Genomic DNA, 19773 nt, shown 5'->3' with positions numbered 1-19773 from the left:
CCTGTGAGTCTCAATATCTGATAGGCATTTAATATTTCTACAGTTTAAATATACCATATCTCCTTATGACTTTAAGGAGATAATCAGTATCAATAAACATATTGATAAGCTATCTTAAATGTGGTAAAAACTTTCAAATGCTTTTGAATTATTTCTTAAAAAACATCAGATCTAGCCATTCACGATAGCCCTTGTAAATTCCATATTCAAAAACTAAAGAAAGTACTTTTTGTAACTGTGAAGACATAAATTGATGGAATATTTTTCACTCCGGTTCGTCTATTTTTATTAACAGAATAATTGATTTTGTCTCCTTAAATGAGTTTGCTGAATTAGCATCTAAGTCCTAACTAACCTGACTGGAAGCACTGGGGTCTTCAGAGACTGAAGAAGGCATTTCAAAGGGGGCGGGCCAAGAAGCCCCATCCGAATCGTTTGTCTGATCTGCGCTGGACGATTCCTGCTGTTCTGCGGTAGATGGGACAGGCTGAGCAGCTCCATCACCATTGATACTGGCCAAATCAGAAAGAAAAAATACCACACTGTTACTAAGTTAACTTTATGTGACAGGCCACCGGTTTTTAAAAACCAGATTCTATAATCAAGCACAAATCTCGTTAAAAAAGCAATATAGGGCAAATGTCAACAATAATAGCGGCAAAACTTAAATTACTTTTGCTGGCTTCAAATTACGTTTTAGGTCAGAATTTCATTTTTCCTCTTAAGATAAAAATAAACAAGTAGCCAAGTACCTGTAATATAAAAACTTCGAAAGAATAGCCTTCTGATACCAGTGTTCTTTGCTTTTTTTCTTCCTCTGCCACTTCTGATCAATAAGTCTTTGATAAAACTCTTTTAACCACGTCCAATCACCAGTCTGAATAACATAAGAAATTGATAAATAGAACATAAGAAATTGATAAATAAACCAAGCTTGCAGTCAAAACAATTCGTTACCTATTGCCCTCTTATAGAAAATACTTTTTATTTTTTAAACACAGCTTCATAAACCTACACTCGTAAAACATTTACCTTTCTAGACTCAGTCCCTATCACCTCTTAGGAAATCTCTCTGTCCTCCTCCTCTCCTTAAGCCAGACAAGGAGAGGTGACTCTTCTCTATAACATGTTCTTCAGTGCCTGGAATCAGTCCCACTATGCACACTGCATTAAAATTATCTGTGTGTTTATAACCCCCAAATTATAAGCTGTTAGGAAGCAAGGACCGTGATTCTCAAGATCCTGCTCAGTGGCTAACATATACAGACTGAACTGAACTGTGGTCTTTTCAAATGGAAAAACATTTATTTTAAATGTCAATTTAAATCACTATAACTTATCTTCCTATATCAAAGCACTGCAGGAATATTCTTTAAAGAGTAGACTATGGGAGTGGCAAGACCATGAACTATTTGCAACCATGAAGTACTTGTAATGACAAGGTAAATACAGAAGTACAGAGTAAGCTTTCAGAAACTGCAATATTATTATATTACTATACTTTACAAAATAATGGGGGGAATAGTCATTTACCACATACAGTTTGAGAAGCTCTACTTTAAGAGAACCAATTAATTCTAATGTAACTATATATTCATAGGAATAATTTTTTAAACATTTTTCACATTTCCTGGCAGCCATGTTTCATGAAAATGTCTTTAATGGAGACATCAAAAGATTTTTCAAAAATTTAACCAGTCCCTTAAATTTCAGATTTTTCACAACTTTCTTCATTCACTTCACCCTTTTCCTTGCAAGAATCCTGGCTGTCGGTTTCAATGAAGTAAGTTTCTTCACCGTTCTCTTTTCTGTTTTTTCTTTATTAAAGCTTTTTTATCTTCAGTGAAACTTTTCACTTCTTGGTTGAAGTACTCAACCACGTTTCCACTTTGGCCTTTCTTTGAAACAAAATCACATTTCTAGTTCCCTTAAGTTGTTAAAATAGTGCTTTTCTTGTTATTTTTCAAGTATTACCTGAGATGATCTCATAAAGAGTTCTTGAATATCTAACTCGTCTAATAAGAGAGTCCTTCCTATGCGGTGCACTGCCATGCTCACGTGCGATTTGCTGTAGGGGATCTTCAGGAGCTTTTTTATGTTCTTGAAAAAAATCAAGAGGAAAAAACAATTTAGAAAGACCTTTGTAGTGTGATCTGGAATCTTTCAAATTTTAACTTCACTCAACTTTAAAGCATAATAAACCTTATTTCCTTAAGGTCATAAAAACTGTATTTTACACAAAGAGCTACCTATAAACACATAGAAGACAGAGGTTTAGAACCAGAATCACCTACACTTTACCGGTCACCCTGTGTTAATGTAAATGACAGTCAAAGATTTATTTGTACACGATGGAATTTCATAAAGTATGTACAGGTCACACTGTTGCACTGACCCAGGCTTTTAGCATCTCAGGTAAAATTGACCAACTAAGGATCAACAGATTTTACCAGAAGTATCACATCTAATTCTCAACTAGTAACATTACATAACCCAACATTATAATTGCTCTCATCAAAACTGCTATCATTAAAACACAACCATCAATACTAATATTAATTACCACTGCCACTATTTGGGGGGTTGCTCCCTCCTCTTTGAGGAAAGATGAAGTGGACACTGTTACTTTAATAAAAAAGGTATTCAATAATCAGATAGTTGTAGCTTATTTCATCACTAATTTTTCAAGACTGCAGACAAAGCAGGCTATAAATCCCCAGCACAAACATCCCAACTACATTTGCAATAAGGACACTTACTTCAGAGTCAGAGACAACATCCACATCGTTTCCCACTGAATCAATAAAGTCGTATGCCATCCCAAAGCTGAAGGAGAAGACAAAGTCCACAAAAATCACGTTCAGGGTGGTGCAGGTATTGTTTATAATAGAATACTATATTTCATCGCTTCTTGGATACACATTTTTTACATTCTAACACCTCCGAAATCAGTATGCCTATCGCCATTACAGTTGGCTAGTTTTTCCTTCTTAATGGTACATAAAATAATGGGGTCACTTAACAGACCTAGAAAACAGACTTGTGGTTCCCATGGGGGAGGGGGGTGGGGGAGGAATAGATTGGGAGTTTGGGATTAGCAGATGCAACCTATTATATATAGAATGGATAAACAACAAGGTCCTACTGTAGAGCACACGAACTAAATCAATATCCTGTGATAAACCACAATGAAAAAGAATATGTACGTGTGTGTGTGTATAAAACTGAATCACTCTGCTGTACACCAGAAACTAACACAACATTGTAAATCAACTATAGTTCAAGAAAAAATAAATTAAAAAAAATTAAAATAATGGGGTGACTTAAAAATCAATGGCATCTTGGATTTGATAAAAAATAATAATAACAGAATAGTAATAGAAGCAATTAATAGTAAATATTTAGAATAAAAACAATTAATAATTATTTTTATTTTTGTAGTCATGAAGTCTAAAAAATATCCAATAGAAAACAGTCAGTTAGAGTTATTATTCTTTTTAGGTGGGGAGATGAGAAAAATAGCAACAGAAACATTTATCAGAATTTTAGTCTCTGGGATTATGTTCCCAGTGATATACACTACTACCCTTTTAAAAAATATATGAGAAAAAAATGCACATGAAACCAATTCAACCAGAAAGAGAAAAAACAGCTAACTGAGCACCCAACTTGTGACAGGTACCGCATGAGGCACATCTATAATCTGCAAGCCTGAAAGGCAGCTGATGTCACCATTTTTCAGTTAGCAGGTGGCAGAGAGTCAAGATACTTAGTGAGGACTGCCTCACTTCAAAGCATGCTGATGATTTACCATGTGGTCTAGGCAAGTTACTTAACCTTTCCAAGCTTCAGTTTTCCGCAGGAAAGTTAGTTAACAGTACCAAACTCAAAGGGTTGTTGTGAGAATGAAATGAGATAAACATATAAAGTACTCAGCACAGTGTCTGTACACAGTCAATATAATTATCATTTAAATCACTTTATAACATTTAATTCTGTTGACCTATAATTTATTAAGCCATTCTTCTAAAAGAAGATAGGCAGACTATTTCCAATTTTTTTTTGCTAGTATAAATAATGCTACAAACAAGCAACATTTTACAAATATAACTTTTACCTTCTGAGTCATTAGGATAATTTCCAAACTACTGGCACATGAGGTACTAATGTATTTATGGCTCTTGCTATATGTTATGCAGAAATATTTTAGGTTCAATCGCTGAGAGGAAAAAAGAGAACCCCATACATTAAATGGTCTACAAGAATATGGACATCAGTACATTTTTCTCTGTAAGACCCAGGTCACTCTCTCAACTTTAAATACCACCAGCAAGTGTCAAAGTCAAGGGTGTACAACACTCGACATGCTGTGTTTTTACATCACTGCTTTTTCAGCCCAGACAATCCACCACCATTTAATGAAAAATCCCACAGGACAGGTTAGGCAGTGTTAAGGGCTTTCCTCATCATGTGCCACCCTGATTCTCTGCATTCACATATTCAAAAGGTATGTAAATTGGCTAAAATTAAAATAGCTGATGGAATTTTAGTGGTCAAACCTCATCTTTGTTAATAACATGCTGCAGACTTAAAAGAAGCATACGCGATTGATATCTTCATATTTTAACAGAGTCCTATTATCAGGGGGATAAAGGACATTGAAAGTCAAATATAATCTTTTACCAAAGCGAAATCTTGGCACGTTGACGAACATTACAAATTAAACTGAACAGTGAGTATTAAGGGTTTTAAGGTGGAAGGTTGAGGGACAGGTAAAAATGCCTTCAGTTAATATTTACCTTGAAAACGGTTTGCTTTTCCTACTGTTGCCAAGAATGGTAGTTCCTGCTGGTCCTAGTTTGGCACTCTCTCGTAACCAGTTGGCAGGTGGGAGTTTCAAGTCTGTTTTCTCCTGGAGGCGTGCAAACGCTGTCCGAGGGGGGGCAGACGAGTATTTCACCACAGCTCGGCTCTTCACTTCATTGCCTCCAAGAAATAACGCTGATCCCTGATTAAAACATTAAATGAAATTCTAATATACACTACTAGGAATTTAAAAAAAACACCTTAATAATAATAATCAAAACCCTACCACATCAGGCTTAAAAGAACGCATACTACATGTTACTAACAGCAGTTAGTAAGTGTAAGCGTAAATGTGTACCATTTAGGGCTTCCCTGGTGGCGCAGTGGTTGAGAACCTGCCTGCTGATGCAGGGGACACGGGTTCGAGCCCTGGTCTGGAAGGATCCCACATGCCGCAGCGCGGCTGGGCCCGTGAGCCACAACTACTGAGCCTGCGCGTCTGGAGCCTGTGCTCCGCGACAAGAAAGGCCGCAATAGTGAGAGGCCCGCGCACCACGATGAAGAGTGGCCCCTGCTTGCCACAACTAGAGAAAGCCCTCGCACAGAAACGAAGACCCAACACAGCAAAAAAATAAATTAATAAACTCCTACCCCCAACATCAAAAAAAAATGACCTTCTTAAAAAAAAAAATGTGTACCATTTACTTAGCTCTTTTTCACATACTTTCAAAGAAAAAAAGATGAGCCAAGGAGTGTGATGGGTACGGTTATTAGCTAGGAAACAGGCCAACCGAACTATCTTTTAAAACATTCATAAGAAAGTGTAGAAGCAGAAACCAAGGAGTCAAGAGTAGCACGTTAACTAAATGCAAAATTTAATAAAACCTCTGCTCAATATTAAAGATGTATTTCAATGTCAATAACATACATCATTTAGAAAGTAGTTTGTGGTGAGATAGCCGGGCGTTTTTTGTTTTTAAGTGAGCGTTTAGTAACTGATTAGTCAGTTTATGACACAAATATTCTGAATGTCTAACTTCATAGCAAGTCCCTCGGGGGTGCGCACAGATTTCACTCGCACACCAAGGAAGCTCAGGGTCTAAGTTAACTCTTCCAACCTTCCTTCACGCAGCCCCGCTTCGGCCTGGCAAACACTTTGCGCCCTTCTAACATTAATTAGCTCAGTGCCATCTCGGTGAGCTCGCTTTCTTCTTCTCCCTTCAGCTCTGCAAGGCTGTGCCAACTTGGGAACCACATATTTACACGTACGCCTCTTGAGAGCGAAGGTCGTGTCTAACTCACCTGTCGGTTATCATCGACTGAGAAGCCAGGACTGCTTTTGATACGAATGACCTAAAAGTAAATGCCTGAGTACTCACCGACAGGCACACGGACTTCCACTCCGTTTGGGGGCCGTCGGGGAGGCGTGGAGAAGGCGGCAGAAGCCGCCGGGAACCGTGACATCCCTCCCGGGCCGAGCGGGCCCGCAGCCCACGGAGCCCTGCAGGTCCCGCCCCACCGCGGACTCACCTGTGCAGAAGGTTCCTCGGACTCTCCTTGGGACAAGAGGCTGAGCCTTCCCCGAGCAGCGGTGCCGGCCGGCGGAGCCTCGGTCCCGGCCTCCTTAGAGTCCCCCATCACCTCGGTCCAGGCGAGGCGGGGCGAGGCGAGGCAAGGCGAGGCTCGACCCGAGAAGCCGTGACAAGTTGCCGGGCCCACAGGCGCTGCTGCCCAGCAGAGCAGGCGCCAGATACGCCCCGCACTTCCGGCCTCTGACAGGAAGAACTGGCGCGAACGCGTTCAAATCTCGCGACTTTTGCTCCAGAGGCCCGGCCCCGCCTCCCCCGGTAGATACCAGCTTCGCGGCGGGGGCGGGAACTGTCGTGCGCCGATGTCTGCCAGAGTTTCTGCGGGAAACTACCTCTCGCGTTATCTGACTCCCAGGCTCCACCCCTTGCACGCCGGTCTTTGTTGGCCAACAGTCCTCGGGACTTGGGCTTTGGGCGGAGTCAAAGTCGCCGAGGTCCTCTCTGCGTGGGCGGGGAAGAGCGGCTGTAGGTGTAACCAGCGGCTCCCGTTACGTGAAGTAGTGAAGTGTCAGCACTCTTCCCGCCCCAGCTTTCAGTGCCCCCTCGGTTTGCAGTCGGGCTCTCAGGCCCAGGAAAGGAAAGACATGCGCAGGTGAGGGGCTGTCCAGACTCAACCCAGCCCGGCCTCGGCGTCCTGTCCGCTCATCGCAGTGCGTGCGTGGGCCTCGCGGTCCCGAGTGTAGGAGCGGCGGGGCTCCACGGGGAGAGGAGGCCCTCCGCCTTTGCTGAAGGGATGGATTTCAGAGGAGACGGCACCCCCAGAGGTGCAGAGTTTGCTGCTTAGTGACGCCTGGAGCATCTGCGGAGAGCCCCGTATTTGTCGGGCCCCAGGGAACTAGCAAAGGGCATTCCGGTGGTCCAGGGACTTCTCGAGCGTTAAAGGGCTCAGGAAACACCTGGGGATCTAGTTGACATGCAGATTTTGATTCAGTTGGTCTGAGAGGGGCCTGAGATTCTGCATCTCTACCAGACCCCCAGGAGATGATGCCAGTGCTCTGAGTAGCAAGGAGGTAGAGAAATAGCCAAGGCCGGTTTAAAGCTTCGAAGATGCTAGGCTCTCTTATCCTCTGAGCCGAAACCCAGTATCGTACCGTTACATGCAGCCACAGCCTTCATAAAACTGTTTTGTTTTGCAGTAAAATATTGAAAGTTTCTTGAAAAATTAGTTTTGCTTTTGCAATTATTTGGCTATCTCAATTTGTAATTTACATCAGGTGCTGATAATAACACTAATTATCTGCAGATTTAGAAGTCCTTGTAACTGTTAGCAAACTCAATTTACAAATTGTTTTCAATTGTAACAAAACTTTATGATTTATATTTAACAGTGAATTTAATATCATAGTATATTTTGTAGAACTTAAATCAACATGTATTGGTTTTGATATCTATAATTTTCTATTTGTATTTTGCAGTCAATTCTTTTTTCGTTTTTTGCAAGTAACACATTATTATTTTACATTATAGTAAAAAGTTGAACACAACTTAAAGGTCTAAGGACATTAGGAGGATGGTTAAGTCTACTTTTGGTACATAATACCATTAACTTATGCAACTATTATCAATAAATTGTTTTTCAAGAATATTCAAGAACATTTAAATTGCACATTGTATGTTAATATAAGTGTACCTGTACTGTAAGATCGTGCACGATGTTGTGATTAAAAAAAAAAATTTAAAGCAAATCTGTGATAAGGTCTTAATTTCACAGACTTGTTTATTTCTGTGTCAATGTACATAAAAACATATCTCTACGGGGTAAAATGAAATGATTTAAAATTTATTCTTTAAATCTTCATTTTCCTATTTTTCTTTCTGATTATGCATTATTTTAGAGTAAAATGTCATTTTATTAAGCTTTTATACATATATAATTTAGCTTCTAATGATCTTTTTTTTTTTTTTTTTTTCCGGTACACAGGCCTCTCACTGATGTGGCCTCTCCTGTTGCAGATCACAGGCTCCGGACGCGCAGGCCCAGCGGCCATGGCTCACAGGCCCAGCCGCTCCGCAGCATGTGGGATCCTCCGGACCGGGGCATGAACCCGTGCCCCCCACATCAGCAGGCGGACTCTCAACCACTGCGCCACCAGGGAAGCCCTCTAGTGATCTTTGAGTTCTGTTGTTTCATTGTATAATTCTGTGTTTGCAAGAAGGGATTTCCTGACGTAGCACTGATTCTTTCTTCAGGACTCACATATACTGTAGGCCTCTTGAGAAGTAAGTTCCTGAACCCTTGTTGATAATGCTTAGGGAGAAAATGTGCTGGAAACAGCCTGTGAAAAGGCAGCGAGAAGAATGAAACACAGAGAACCAGGAACGCAGCACAGAAAAAGAGAGGTCAGCGGCAGAGGGGACTTTGAGAGCAGGCGTTGGGCTGGGGGAACCAGGGACGCCCAGGAACTGTTTGTGGAAGGAAACCTGAGGAGGGACTAGATATCCTGGGGCCTCTCACAGGGCATGACTAGAGAGATTTAGGTAGTGAAGGAGGATGATCCCTGATGGCAGGAGAAACTGAGCACATCTGAATTACATAAAGTTTACACATTCTTCTAGCTCTAAGTGCTTATTAATTTTTTTCTTTTCCCTCTTCAAAAACGTTCATGTGCTGTGGGTTTAAGTTAATATCATTGTTTTTAATGTCTTTGATTGAAATATAATGTGGGAAAACATGGGTCATTACTTCCAGAACTTCACATTTTAAGACACTTACTTATGTTCATTTTTATATTTTCCCAGTGTCTGCCTTCCCCTCCTTCCCTGCCCCCCAGCTCCCAGCCCCCGTCAACGTGTACTTCATCATCTGTGGCCTGCTCTGCCCTGCAGGGGCAGTTATCCTGGATCTTGTAACCAATCAGTGCTCTCACATGTTTACCTGTCTCCCCAGTGCCTGATGCCATCACCACTAAAGAGATGTTTGCTGAATGAATGAACTGCTTATAGTTTGCTGCTTCAACAAGTTGTCCCGTAACCTGTGTCTGCTGGTGCTTTTCCTTTGCCTAGAATACCTTTCCCTTCCTCACCCGGCTCATTCCTAGAGACTCATCCGTCACAGGTGTCATCCCTAAAAAGTCTCTCCTGACACCTCCCTCTCCTTACCCTATAGGGTCCCTTTCTTTGTTCCCAAAACTTGTACATAGCTTTTTCCTGCACTTGCCCCCTTATAGAAAAGTTACTTACTTGTATATACCTCCCTTGCTGACTGTGAGCTCCTCAAGGGCTAATGTTCTATCTGATCATCTGTTTTACCAACGCCAGAGCAGCACCAGCCCACAGAACTGTTTTAGCCCTTAGGCTAATGCAGGTAAAATGACTGGTGCCAACAGGCTTTTAAAATGCTTATCAAAATGTTCGAGACATAAAAACAATGTTGTTGGCTCCAAGATAAACATTTTTAATCTTGCAAAATGAAAGCTAAAATGTTTAATGAAGTAGCTACAAAATTTGCAGTGTCAATGTCATTAATTATTAAAGTATTCACACAGTTTGTTCCATTCTAAAACAATTTGTATGTTAGATTTTCTCTGCTTACAAAAATCCAGCACCCAAGATGATTTCAGAGAAATGCCAATCAAAAATTCATTTAGTTACTCGTAGCACACAGTACTTTCCAAAGCAAAATGAGAAATCTTTTCTAAAACTTTTACAGTTGCATGTAAGGCAGATATGCTTAGGGCCCTTGGAATTCCCGAACAGCCCTGCCTGCAGAGAGGGAAACTTCAGGAAGTGCTTAGACTGAGGCTTGGGCCCTTCGGTCTGTTTGCCACTGTCCCCTCCATGACCTAGTGTCTTTTTTTTTTTTTTTTTTTTTTTTTTGCGGTATGCGGGCCTCTCACTGTTGTGGCCTCTCCCGTTGCGGAGCACAGGCTCCGGATGCGCAGGCCCAGCGGCCATGGCTCACGGGCCCAGCCGCTCCGCGGCATATGGGATCCTCCCAGACCGGGGCACGAACCCGTATCCCCTGCATCGGCAGGCGGACTCTCAACCACTGCGCCACCAGGGAGGCCCGACCTAGTGTCTTATACCTCCTCAGCCTCGCTTGTGTACTCTGCCTGCTGGTCACTGGAAGTCCCTGGTTTTCTGATTCCTGGTCCTGGACTTTGAGCTGGAAGAGAGATTTGAGATTATCTGAGCCAATCCTGTCCCCCTTTAGATGAGAGCAGTGCAGTCCAGAAAGGAGGATAGAATTGACCTGTTGAATATCGTGAAAACGTAGTTTAAACAGCAAAGGCAGGACTGGTACCCAGGTCCCGGAGTACTAGTAAGTACACTTTTTTTTTTTTTTTTTTTTGCGGTACGCGGGCCTCTCACTGCTGTGCCCTCTCCCGTTGCGGAGCACAGGCTCTGGATGCGCAGGCTCAGTGGCCATGGCTCACGGGCCCAGCCGCTCCGCGGCATGTGGGATCTTCCCAGACTGGGGCACGAACCCGTGTCCCCTGCATCGGCAGGCGGACTCTCAACCACTGCGCCACCAGGGAAGCCCCACTTAGTCTTTAAAACAGTCAAATTGCAAACACTGGCCAGTGGAACTTTAATTTGCTTCCGAATCACCTGAGGAACTTGTTAAGCGAGCAAATCCTCTAACCACCTCCAGGTGCTAAGTCAGTATTGCTAGGCCAGTGCTGGGGAATCGACGTTTTGAGTGAGTTCCTCGTGTCTGACCACCTTGGCCTGCAGACCACAACTTAGAACAGTGATCTCCAAGGATTATCCCCTGGGGTGCAGGAAGAACTGTGGCTTCTGTTTTTTGTTTAATCTGGAAAGTAAAGGCAAAATTAAGCCTTACTAATGCCTAACATACAGGTTGACACAGGTGTCCTTCCCTGGGCTGTGGTCAGCTGGTGTATCAGTCCAGTATGACTGGGTTATGCAGCCAAAACAAATGATCCCCAGATGTCAGGGACTTAAACCAGGGACGTCAAGTAAAATAAATTTAAGATAAACAGAAAAAATTGGGGGTAAGAATTTCCAAATATTGAGTAGCAGTATGTCACCTGTGACATTTGGGACAGACTTTCACAGGTCCAGGTAATTTTTACTCCAGAACCCAGGTTGATGAAGCAACCTGCATCTGGAACTAGTAGGGGTGGTGGGGCAACAAAGAGATTGGTGAACCATAAACTAGCTCCTAAATCTCTGGCTCAGAAGTGACAAACACGCTGCCTCTCACTTTTTTTGGCCAAAATGATACACATGGCCAAGCTTAGCATCCAGGTGGTGGTGAAGACTAATGATCCCCTACGGAAGGACACTGGGTGTCTGTGGACCATTATGCAGTCTACCACGGCATATGGTGGCTTGGATGGGCCACCAGATGCCATCCACAGGGTAAAATATGACAAAACAAGACCTTTAGGGACTTCACTGGCGGTCCAGTGATTAAGACTTTGCCCTCCAATGCACGGGGTGTGGGTTCGATACCTGGTTGGGGAGCTAAGATCCCACATGTCTCACAGCCAAAAAAACCAAAATGTAAAACAGAAGCAATATTGTAACAAATTCAATAAAGACTTTAAAAAAAAAAGACCTTTAGAAGAATCTTTTCAGAGTTTTGTAATAAGATGAGGGGTGACCTTGAAAATCTCATGTACCACACAGTTCACAGATCATCTTGTGACAAAGCACTTGAAAGAATTGTCAAGCTTAAAAAATGAGTTACTATATTTTGTTTTACAGAAAGTATTCCACATTTACTCATCTTTTCTGTGATGACAAGTAGCTGTCATCAGGATGGTGTAGGAGAGAGTTTCACAAAAATAAACAGACTTAATCTGTTCCTTCATGATAACGGTGATGTTTTTAACAATGAGTGAGAAACTCATTGGTTTTCAAAAGAACTGAATCCTATGGAGAGAGCATTTTTGAAAATAGAGGTTTGCAAATCTTTCCAGACTGATCTCTTTGTCAGCCTCCAACTGATTTGTTTACCCCTAAAATGTGTGTGTAAGATTCACCATTCCCAGCTGCCAGCAGGGTTTTTCCTCTCTCCTCTATTTTATACATCCTGTTTTTAATTGTGTTCCATGACAACAGTCAATTGACCCTTCTTCCTCATGTACAAGTAAATGAATTGCATATAAAACAACTAGCTAAGCATCTCTGAATTATTCCTTGACACCATTTAATTGGTTTGTAAAAGGAGGATTGGTGGACTTCAGAGCAGATGGAAATTTAGCCAAATTTCATTTAAAACCTTTGCATGATTTGTGGAAACAATTGAAATGAGCAGTTTGACTTGGTAAGCGGTGTGATTCTTCCTAGTTAGTTTACTTATCTTTTGAGATATTTTAAGCAATGACAGCCATTAAAACCAAGTTTTAAAATAAACGGAACTTAGAAGCACACTTCAAATTGTTATATCACAGAGTTTTCAGTCAAGAGTAACAAAAATAAACCTATTTGACCACTTTACTCTCTTTAAAAAAATGCTAGCGAGAGCAGAACTAGTTTGCAATCAATAAATAAAATTAAAATATTTAAAATATTGTTTTAGACTTTAAGCATTTTCTACTTTTGTGTTTTTATGCTAATGTATTACTGCTAGTATATTATTTACAAATAAATTAAGATGCATATATTGGGGCTACATGTTCAGAATTTTTTTCAACTAATAATAGTATAAGATAAGAGTTTATAGACCACTGCTTTTGGAACCAAAAACCACATGCTAGCTACTCTTTAGGTCAAGAACAGTTAGTAAATTAATAATCTATATTTTCCTTTACACTTTAATTTGACCAGAGTAGAAAAATTTTAGAGTATAAGATAATGCAAACCTTGATGTGCAATTTACCAGTGTAATGGCAAGGAACACTCAGTTACAATTACAGGATACCTTACATAATTATTCTTGATAATTATTTAATTGTTCTATAGACTAATAGCATTTAAGCAAAATAATTGAAACTATTTGGAAATCATTTCAACTGCATTTGAACTCAATGCAGATACTTTTCTAGATACACGATGAACTCAAATTCTTTTGCAAGCTATTAGCCTTGACTTTCAGAATCCAACACTGGTGATCGTAGGGGCAGGTTGTCTCTGCTGGGTGTTAACTTTCCCAGCAGAAACGTCCTTAGAGTCTTTGTGAGTTTTATCCTCCGAAGCTGATTATTACCCTAAAGGAATCCCAGCAACAGTTCCAAACTCACTCACGACTGCTCTCCAGGCACCTCCTTGGGGGCTGGAGCACTCGTGGTGATTCGTGCTGGGCACACACCTTAGGCTAAGGGTGAGAAGGAAAGAATTCTCAAATGAACCTTCAGATCAATCCCTCAGGCAGGCCTCTGCCTTTCCAGTTAAGGGCTTGGCCTTTCCAGACCCTAATGAATCATTTAGCCATTGAGCATTTCCAAGGAAGCTTCCAGTGGAGAGAACAAAAGGAAGGCATCACTTAGTGCAAAAGTGTCCGGTGTCAGAACTGGACCTTTTTACTAAACATTTCTATATTTGTCTTCCTGTGGGCATTGAAGAGATCTATTTCACCTTGTCAGTGTAATGCAGTTACAAGGCTGCACCCAGGAATGGAATCCACTGCAGGAGCATGTTGGACAGAATGGTAACTACTGGATGGACCACGAGTGTTATCCACATAGGACAATTCTTTACATATTTATTTACATTTTGTTCTCTCCAGGAAATGAAGCCAGAATCCACAGATGTCATGATCCATCTGCACGCTTTTGTTTACTACCCAGAAGGCAAGACTATTGCATTTTAAAAGTGTCCGGACTTTTGTTCTTTCTTATCACAAATGACTTGAGAAGATCTGACCATTCACAGTTACCCTGAGTGGAAGTGCCAAAGACTTGCTTCCTGGAGCGCTTTGAGATTCAGGTACAAAAGGCATTTTATAAGCACAGAGTGAAAAAGCATCCTTTATATTCATTTGCTGCTGTGGCATTTCTCTCTGGAATCTTCCTCGTGTCTGTCAACATTGTGCAAAAGGACTGGCCTCATCTACATTACAAATCTCTCTCCTTTAATGGTCTGGAAGTGGGAAAGGGACTGCATAAGAGTGAGCTCTCATGTTGGAGGGTCTCCTGCTTGTTTATCCCTAAAACTGGTTGGACACGATCGCTGTGGATGTCATGAATTGTTTTGGAAAGACCTGAGTGTGAACTCAGGACAGTGCTTTGTGCATCTTGGCTGCAGTGAATGTGTATTATCTGACTTCAGTGACTCATGGGAGAATCACAGCCATGGGGAAGAGCTGCTGAGGGGTCATTTAGAAAGGAGCCATTCTGGGCGGACGGTGCTCAGTTCTCTACTAGCTGCCGGAGTGGAGAAACGTCCATCATGATGGCTCCTTTGACCCGTGGCAGATCCTTTCTTGCAGGGGCCCTGCTTGGTATGATTTAAGAAGCATCAAGGACTTTCTGCCCCAGAAGTTCTCAGTGTGTGACATCACACACATGGATGAGGGTTTGCCAACTGTATTAGTCAAAGTAGGGCCTGGCTTTGAGGGGCTCCCATGCCCCTCTGGGAATGTTCTAGAACATGGGGCATTACCCAAGAGACAGAGCCTGGGATGGTGTTACTCAGGTCAAAGGTCTGAGCGTGGGGGGCCATATAAATGAGTGGTGGGGCGGTGTGTATAGATGCAGGAGGAGAGGTGCTTGGAGAGCAGGAGTGCTGCTACCAGGAGAGATGGTTCCCAAAGGGAGAGACCCAGATGCCAAGCCCTTCTCTTTTTCCTCTGCCCAGGGTCCCTTCTGAATCTGCAAATCAGCTGCTGCTTCTCCTCCTCCTTTGCCTCCTCCTTCAAATCTTTTCATCACAAAAATCTCAAATATATACCTAAGCAGAGAGAACAGTAAAATGAACCCCCATGTACCCATCACCATTATCCACCTTGAAAAATGACCAACACCATCCAATCTCCTTCCACACACCCTCCCCTTCCTCAGATGATTATTGAAATTACCTCATACTTTTTTAAAAATAAATTTATTTGTTTATTTTTGGATGCGTTGGGTCTTCGTTGCTGCACGCGGGCTTTCTCTAGTTGCGGTGAGCCGGAGCTACTCTTCGTTACGGTGCGCAGGCTTCTCATTGCCGTGGCTTCTCTTGTTGCAGAGCACGGGCTCTAGGTGCACAGGCTTCAGTAGTTGTGGCACATGGGCTCAGTAGTTGTAGCTCGTGGTCTCTAGAGCACAGGCTTCAGTAGTCGTGGCACACAGGCCTAGTTGCTCCGTGGCATGTGGGATCTTCCCGGACCAGGGCTGGAACCCGTGTACCCTGCATTGGCAGATGGATTCTTAACCACTGAGCCACCAGGGAAGCCCTCCTTAACTATTTTTAATTTAATGCTCCCTGTTGCATTTTTCTGGCCATTTTCTTCTGTCAATCACTGTCTTAAGTCAGTCTCCTGGATTGTCTATGAAAAGACACCTTTCTCAAGGGAGCCCTAAGCAGACACATTTCTCAAGGGAGAAATATTGAGACTGGCCAAACGACCTAGGCTTAATTCAGTTCCACCCAAAGACACACGTCTGGTCCTAGGCACAGCGCTGGGTTAAGGATGTCGGCAGAACAGGGTTCCTAACCTCAAGGGCATATGATCTAGTTCTGGGAAGAGGACAAGGGCTGTAGCAAGTAGTCAGCAATAGAAGGCGGATGTAACCACTGAGAAAGGGAAAAGACCAGGTGTGGGGGACATTCCAGGTTGAGATAGACACACTGGGCTGGGAGGGGTGAGGGTTCAGGGAGGTCAGCAAGGCCCGTGGAGCCTGAGGTGTTGAGGAGGGACTTGGAAGGTTGAGTGTGGGGTGGGACAGTGAAGGAAAAACACTTGCCAAAACATGGAGGTGGGAATAGCTGAGGGAGCTGTGGGAGTGCCCCAGTTGGCTGGAACACAAGGTGCAAGGGGCTTGGTGGGAGGAATGGGGGAAGGAGGGGTGGTGGGGGGAGGAGGGCAATTGGTTCTTCCTAGGTTAAGAACTAGATAATATTTATTTCTAAGTAAGGAAAACCAAAACTGGATTTTTAGGGCATGGCTATGAAAAACATACTGCAGACCACACTTAGGAAACCGGAAGAAATCAAGGTGGGCTTAACGGAAGTTAGGCAGCAGGGGTGGTATAAGAAAACTCAGGTAGCTGCCTGAAATAAAGTGGACCCAGCTTCCACTAGCCAGGCGATGCATTTTTTAAACCTATAAATGAGGCTTATTGTGATTCCCCACTACATAAAATGTAAGTATAACTGTAGTCTTTTGCTGCTGAGTTCTGAGAAAATATGGTTTTTTTGTCTCTGCCAGTGAAAAAATACATGGACAGAAAATTCCTAGCATTGCTTCCATGTAAGGGAGGGCAAAGAAGATGGTGAGCTTTGGCAAAACGTTCGTGTTTTGTAAATGAAACAGAACAGTAACTTGATTTTTCAAAAGAATAAGGTTTTCATTACAAATGTGGGCCCGTTTATGTTGGAAAATTCAAACGTAGCAAAACGCAAAAAGGCAAGAAAATGTATCGTCCCACTATCCAAAGGACATAATTTTTAATGTTTTTGTGTCATATGACGATTTGGGAACATGTTTTTGATACTGAATGACTTCAGTAATTCACCCCGCCCCCCTCCCTGCCCCATTCATTGTGCTTATCGAGTTTTGGCGTTAATATTTCTATCTCTGCTGACTTTAAGAGTCAATCCTCCTTTGAGCTCAGATTGCAGATGGGATACAGGGGATCATCTCTATATTGAACGAGAGGGAAAGTTTATTCTCAGATATGCATGAAACCAAGCCTGTGCTTGTTTTTTTATTTTTGTTTTGTTTGCTTTTTTTTTTGCAGGGCCTGGGGAAGACTGTAAATGGAGTCTGCAGAGCATATGGCTAAATATCTAAGTTATATATTAAGCCAACAAATTATTAAATAAAATATATCCTATCCTCCTTCCTTGGCTGGTACACCTTCATCGCAGCCACCCCTTGGAGACTATTAAAACGTTCTATCCTCTGACCCTTCTAACAGGTGCCCCCTGGCCACCCCTTGGGCATAGGGTACAAACACCAGGTCCTCTGGGGGTCAGGCCTGGGAAGCACACTGTGTGGGCCCTGAAGCAGGCTTGGAGCCATTAGGGAAGGCTCTCAGGAGCTCCAGGTGGGCCTGTCTCCCTGTGTGTTGCAGGGGGCTTAGGGCAGGGGTGGCCAGAGGAAAGCCAGAGCAGGCACCCCTCTGACTCTGATTTGAGTGAATTATTCCATGTTTCCATGTACAGGTGGTATGCTGGGTGCTGGGAACACAAAGGTGAGGGGAAACAGTTTAGTGGGGGCATATGCAGAAGCTGTCAAGAAAGTTCCCCCTCAGAATTGTGAACTTGCAACTATGACTTGACCCAGTCAGTAAAGTCAGGGAGGAGGTAACTAGGCAAAAAGGGCAGAGAAGAGAATTCCAGGCAGAGGGAAAAGCATAGGTGAAGTCCTGGTATCAGCAGAGAGAGGCACAGCCATTGTGAGGCAGGGGAACACGGTGGTAAGGCTGGGATGGGAGCCACAGGAGCTTGAGATGGGAGGTGGGGCTGGAGAGGCAGGTGTGCACTGACCAGGGGAGGTCTCCGTGACCTTGTTAAGGAATTTCTCAGGATCCTCAGTGAAAGGCTTTGAGCAAAGGGTCACAGGATCAGGGTAAACAAGGCTACACCATCTTGAATTGGTCCTGGCTAGACATAATGGTTCTTTGGACCAGTGGGATAGTGATGGAGATGGAGAATGGCAGACAGGCTCCAGGGAGATTTAGAAAGTAAAATGGCCAGGACTTTGGGGGGATTGGATTAGGGGCAAGTGGGAAATACATATCAGGGGAAATTGGTCAGATAAATAGGGTGGACGATCTGGGAACACTGAAAGAAGGTGAGGTTGGACGGGTAGGCCATGAGTTGGCTCTGGGACATATAGGTTTGAGGTACCTTTGGGGCACCTAGGACGGTCCTCAGCAGGCAGGAGGATATACCACTTGAGCAGTAAAAAGAGGTCAGGGCTGCAGCAGACTTAGGTGTGGGAGTCATCTCCACAGAGGTGGTGAGCCAACCTTAACCTTAGGGTTAGAATTAGGGTCCACGGATGTGATGTCTGGGGAGAGACTGTCCACTCACCTGGTAGAAATTAAACAACCCAAGCTTTCTGATGCAGATGAGAACCTTAAGAGGAATCACACCAGCTGTGAACTAAAATGACAAAAACCTTCTGGCAACCTTGCTCATGACATTGGTCACTGTAAACAGGCTTGTCATGCACAAATCACCTACAACAACGAAGAGGATTAGGGATGAGTTGGTCACTGTTGCAAGGGGACTTTTTGTGCTTGTGAGTTTAAATCAGATTCCTGTTACTTGCATAGCATTTTGCCATGTGTATTTGTAAATATATCTTGCTGGCATATTTCATGCTTCAGTTAATTTAGTTGACATCTAATTTAGTTGACATATAAAAATAAAATCAATTTTCAGACAAAATACACATAAAATAAGTGGAATGCTATAATAGGTTTCAAGAAATTAAAATGTAATATATTTAGGCTTCTATTCTAAAGCAATTTCATCTAGAACGGTAGATATTGTAGATGTAATTTTTTTCCTGAATCTCTGTCAATCGTACAATAATAAATGTGGCTACTATATACCCAGAAATTTATTTTTTTAACATCTTTATTGGAGTATAATTGCTTTACAATGTTGTGGCAGTTTCTGCTGTATAACAAAGTGAATCAGCTATATGTATACATAATCCCCATATCTCCTCCCTCTTGGGTCTCCCTCCCACCCTCCCTATCCCTCCCTTCTAGGTGGTCACAAAGCACTGAGCTGATCTCCCTGTGCTATACAGCTGCTTCCCACTAGCTATCTATTTTACATTTGGTAGTGTATCTAAGTCCATGCCACTTTCTCAACTCATCCCAGCTTACCCTTCCCCATCCCGGTGTCCTCAAATCCATTCTCTGCATCTGTGTCTTTATTCCTGTCCTGACACTAGGTTCTTCAGAACCACTTTTTTTTTTTTTTTTTTTAGATTCCATATATATGTGTTAGCATACGGTATTTGTTTTTCTCTTTCTGACTTACTTCACTCTGTATGACAGACTCTAGCTCCATCTACCTCACTACAGATAACTCAATTTCATTTCTTTTTATGGCTCAGTAATATTCCATTGTATATCTGTGCCACATCTTCTTTATCCATTCATCTGTCAGTTGACACTTAGGTTGTTTCCATCTCCGGGCTATGTGAATAGAGCTGCAATGAACATTTTGGTACATGTCTCTTTTTGAATTATGGTTTTCTCAGGGTATATGCCTAGTAGTGGGATTGATGGGTGATATGGTAGTTCTATTTGTAGTTTTTTGAGGAACCTCTATACTGTTCTCCATAGTGGCGGTA

General features: G+C 42.5%; 1 protein-coding gene and 1 long non-coding RNA gene across 3 annotated transcripts in view; one reads left to right on the top strand and one right to left on the bottom strand.

The window, feature by feature from the left end:
- EDRF1 (erythroid differentiation regulatory factor 1) overlaps positions 1 to 6553 on the bottom strand; it is a 40108-nt gene extending 33555 nt beyond the window's left edge. For both annotated transcript variants that reach the window (XM_082630475.1, XM_082630476.1), the window contains exons 1-6: positions 6337 to 6553; positions 4800 to 5008; positions 2760 to 2826; positions 1975 to 2100; positions 753 to 877; positions 356 to 512 (exon numbers count right to left, since the gene is read on the bottom strand). In XM_082630475.1, coding sequence (XP_082486601.1) covers positions 356 to 512; positions 753 to 877; positions 1975 to 2100; positions 2760 to 2826; positions 4800 to 5008; positions 6337 to 6444 — 792 coding nt within the window. In that variant the 5' untranslated portion in view covers positions 6445 to 6553. The remainder of the gene's footprint in view (positions 1 to 355; positions 513 to 752; positions 878 to 1974; positions 2101 to 2759; positions 2827 to 4799; positions 5009 to 6336) is intronic.
- Positions 6554 to 10395: 3842 nt separating this feature from the next.
- Positions 10396 to 15360, top strand: LOC309816926. Its single transcript, XR_014296074.1, has 2 exons — positions 10396 to 10656; positions 14035 to 15360. It is a non-coding gene; the product is annotated as an uncharacterized lncRNA (long non-coding RNA).
- The last annotated feature ends 4413 nt before the right edge of the window (positions 15361 to 19773 follow it).

The sequence above is a fragment of the Mesoplodon mirus genome, assembly GCF_964341445.2.
Source record: "Mesoplodon mirus genome assembly, chromosome: 2".
Classification (NCBI taxonomy): domain Eukaryota; kingdom Metazoa; phylum Chordata; class Mammalia; order Artiodactyla; family Ziphiidae; genus Mesoplodon; species Mesoplodon mirus.
Note: the sequence above shows the minus strand (reverse complement) of the source record. Positions and strands in the feature narration are given on the sequence as shown.